Below are 4,175 nucleotides of genomic sequence, written 5' to 3'. Positions count from 1 at the left end.
CTACACCCTTTTCTTTTAGGACACATCGTTCTATACACAGACCGGATACAACAGCCCTTCTACTGAGAAAAATGTTCATTATATAAAGCATTCCTTTTGCTAGCCATAGCTTACGAAGCTTTTTACACCACTCCTAAAACCAAGCTCTTTCACAACTAGAGATGCTCTTGTTTAAATTATCCTCAATTTGTCAATAATGGTGCCAGAATCTACTGCAATGTTCTTGAGGCAAAGCTGGAAAAAATGAGATAACAAATGAGTCATGATGGTAAATCCAGTACTGCTCATGAGTTTAAAGACTGTGAATTGCAAGTCCTATTTTTAATCAAAAATATATCTTCAGAGACTGGGTTTCTAGCCAGACTGATGATACGATATTGTAATCCCAAGAACTCTTACAAAACTGTCCATGACTATTTGCTGTGGCTTTGTCCTCCTCATGTCAGTCTGTGAAGTATGGTGGCTTTGGAGACCCTCTACTCAAATACAAGTTATAACTTTTGGGTGACCAGGGAACTCAAATCTAAAAGATGAAAATACTGGACATTAAAAAATTGTCATCTTAAATATGCAATACAATCAAGATGTTTAGTTAACCAGTTTCTGATTCTGGAGTAATGGGATGAAGATGTTTCAAAATTTGATTTTATGATTTTAAGGAAGCTGTTTTAGTGACAGAACAACTGCTGTAGCCAACCTCTAGGGAAATGTGCAGATCTGTTATTCAAACAGGTCAAGCTGCCAAATGTCCTGGTGGCTTTTTTGGTCTGGGAGTTTCCTTTCTGAAAGATGATGCTAGCTGTCCATGGCAGCCTGCTGCAGCCTGATGATACCACTTAGAGGGAGAGTTTTGGAAGACGCTTGAAGACCGAGACCTGATTGTTTCTGTTTCAGGGGAACTTGGGCAGCTGTTGGCTGCCAAAGATCCTATTATGGTGCTCTTCCACCTTCTCTTTGCCTCTCATTTTCTCTTAACTAGCTATCTTCTGGGGCCAGGAGAATATCTCCTTCAACCAACCAACCAACCACTAGCAAGCTACTCCACTTTCCAAATTCACTATGACACAGACCATTTCCACTTCTTACTAAAGAGATGATTACAGCGAAAACAATCCTGCACACTAATAAACAATCTCACATGAAACCCAGTGCCATCTTTTCCCTAAATACCAACTCTAAGGCTACGAAACATTTATCCTACTGTTCTTTAGATTACTACGTTATGTCTTCTAACGACTAAAAAACATGCTTACTTTTCACTCCCGTTTATGAGGAAACTGGTTTCTTAGTGTACACTCTTCATACAGTAGGCAAACCACTTCATGTATTGGCTCCTTACCTATCCTAAGCCCACCGCAGTCTTTCCAGGCATGGATTTAACAGAAGGGCTTGTCATAGTAACAGAGGGCTAGTCTCTTAATGTCATGAGGCATCACACCTATGATCCCATAGCACACAACAGGTTCTTAGATGGGAAATGGAAAGTCCTATATCGAGCTGGGACATTTGTTTGGCCATAGTTTAAGCAATAATTTTGACAATTACTTTCTGTCAGTTGCTGTTTCCAGAAGGAAGAAACGTATGTTCAGAAAAGCAGGGAAAAGTAGCTTAAAATACACTACCATATCTCCCAAGACAGGGAAACACTTTCACTTTGCAGAACATAAGAATAAAGAGATATCTTCGTGCTGTCCCTTCCTCCCTTCTCCACACCCTCCTTCCACTGTTTCATCTTCAATCCCTATGCCTCACTGAGATTATACCTTGAGGAGTATATTAGTTAATAAAACTTGGCCTCTACAGATATCCAGACAGTATAATTGCCAAATACATAGCTGTCTTGAAAAAAGTTGCTGGTTTATTAAAAATGCCAAAATTCATAATGGTGTTTCATATATCAGTTCTTAAGATACCTAGATCAAGAAAGATATCTAAAGAGACACAAACTATTCAATTATTTTGCAATTGAACGTCTTACTGATTTACAAATCCATCACATATCAAAGCAATAGACTGAGAGCAAATTAGGTTCCTACTTGAATTTGTTTCTTTCTTCACGTTCTATCCTTTGTAACCTTTCTTCTCTCTCCTGACGTCGTCTTTCTCTTTCTGCTGCCAAAGACTCCTGGTGCTGCCGAAAAGATGATGTAAGGAGACCACCCAAAGCTGGCCTGCAGAGAAGGAAGATCAGATTTCTGTGTCACTTTTATTGATTATACTGGCAAAAAATGAGTAGCAATCACTCAGAAAAAACCATAATCTCTACCAACAGAATGCCATAGCAATATTTGTGTATGGATGCTTCAAAGCACTGGCTACGTGTCTTCTCACTAAAATGATTTTGGATACTGCGATGAGCTTAAAAGAAACATATAGGGTAGCCTTCTTAAACTGTCAAATTTCTGAAGCACAAATAAATAAAGTATCTGTAACACTTTTTCAGTCTATTTCCACTGCAATATTGGCTAAATAATTTTTTTTACTGTATAATCCTGTTAACTGAAAAGCTGAATCCTGTCAAGGATTTTTGAAATTTTAAAGAAAAAAAAAGCTGAAATATTTTCCCAGCACTTTCCAAACACATTACATAGTGATGTTAAAAACAGATGTGTGACAAACACCTGTGAATCCTGTGTACAGAAAAACAAAAATAAAAGATGATGTCAGAACTGCCCTTCAGAATTTAGATGCTCTCCTAAGTAGGGGCATATTTTTTGTTTATATCTTGACAAATTCTATTGTCGTGACTTCCTCATTGCATGACTTGCAAGAGCAAAATGAATCACTTATATCAGTAAAATACACCGGGACAGCACAGCTAGTTATAATAAAGTAGCATTGAGATTGTTATAAAAAACCCAGAGGAAATGGAGCTGAAGGAGAACAGATTATCCATTTTCCTCTCCTTGCCCAGGGCAGGATTTAGTTTTCTCAAACCATTCTTGAAAACAGTCTGACCTGCCCTAAAAACCCTTAATGATGGACGTACCATACCCATATACTGTTTAACGACCCCTGACAGCAAAACACACTCCTTGGCCATCTAGCCTAAATTTCTTTTTTTTTTTTTGCCATTTGGACCCAGTTGTTCTTGCTCTGACCACAGTGAACAAAAATAACAGTTTACTACCACCTGTTTTATAGCTAGGCAAGAATTAGTCCGAAAGGGGCCTTTGTCCACAGTCCTCCTACCATAACTATGAGCAGGATGTTCCATGGTAGGTTACCACAATGAAGAAGGCTCAATGTCCCCACCGGCAATGCACATCAAACTTCTAGTTGTTGTTCAGAAGGCTGTTAAGATGCAACTGTTAAGAGAGCTGTTAAGAGGCTGTTAAGAGAGAAGGTGAGTAAATGCCCAGCTAAAGAAGTGGGACCTTTTTTGTCAGAAATGGCAGCCTCTAAAGTAAAGACTTCTCAAATAGGTAAATTATTTTTTCTTTGAGAGGAAACAGCTTCAGTTAGCAAATACACTTTAGAAAAGCTTAATTTATATTCACTTATAGTTTGGTCTTGACACAGGTTTTTAATTTATTTTACTGCGAGTACTACTTTGGCTAGGAGAGTAGCTCCTCTCACACATCTTTCCTCCAATACCCACTGTGGTATTGGAACCACCAATCTCTCACATGGCAACAGAGTGACCTCAGAGTAAACATATCTTTATGTCTGTCTCTTAGACAGGAAAAATCTGTAATGTACAGGATGGCTTTATATAGATGTAAATGTATCCACACTGATTGAATTAGACTGAGAAAATCAGAAAGCCATAACTCATGTAGAGCGGTTTCTGTGCATTGTTGTAACATGAGTTTTGCAATGAAACGATTAATGAGAGAAATACATAATTTAGTTTCTTCTCTGAAAAGAAACTAAACTCTGTCTAAATGAAGGTTCCTAAACCAGCAATGCAAACTTGAATAAATTTTTGTTATTTTTTAAGAACTCAGTCCTTTTCCCTTATTTACATGCCTAAGGCTGCACAATGTAGGCATTTCGCATAAAGGCACCAACTCATCAGTGAAAATAGGTGCAGGAGAAGACAAAAACATGAATGCAAAGCTATCTTCCCTGAGCATCTATGTCCCTGCAAGCAGGAACATTACAAAACACAGGCATTTCAGCTCCACTGGCAGCAGGGCAGAATGAATACAATTTCAATAATTTAATAAATT

The 4,175-nt window shown here is 38.1% G+C and overlaps 1 protein-coding gene across 1 annotated transcript in view; it reads right to left on the bottom strand.

Annotated features, from left to right (window-relative positions):
- The window catches only part of FHOD3 (formin homology 2 domain containing 3), a gene marked incomplete at both ends in the record, with an annotated part of 64,405 nt that extends 62,234 nt beyond the window's left edge, over positions 1–2,171 (bottom strand). The window contains one exon of the mRNA XM_010137557.1: positions 2,037–2,171. Coding sequence (XP_010135859.1) covers positions 2,037–2,171 — 135 coding nt within the window. The remainder of the gene's footprint in view (positions 1–2,036) is intronic.
- Positions 2,172–4,175: the final 2,004 nt, after the last annotated feature.

The sequence above is a fragment of the Buceros rhinoceros genome, unplaced genomic scaffold (assembly GCF_000710305.1).
Source record: "Buceros rhinoceros silvestris isolate BGI_N320 unplaced genomic scaffold, ASM71030v1 scaffold11716, whole genome shotgun sequence".
Lineage (NCBI taxonomy): Eukaryota > Metazoa > Chordata > Aves > Bucerotiformes > Bucerotidae > Buceros > Buceros rhinoceros.
Note: the sequence above shows the minus strand (reverse complement) of the source record. Positions and strands in the feature narration are given on the sequence as shown.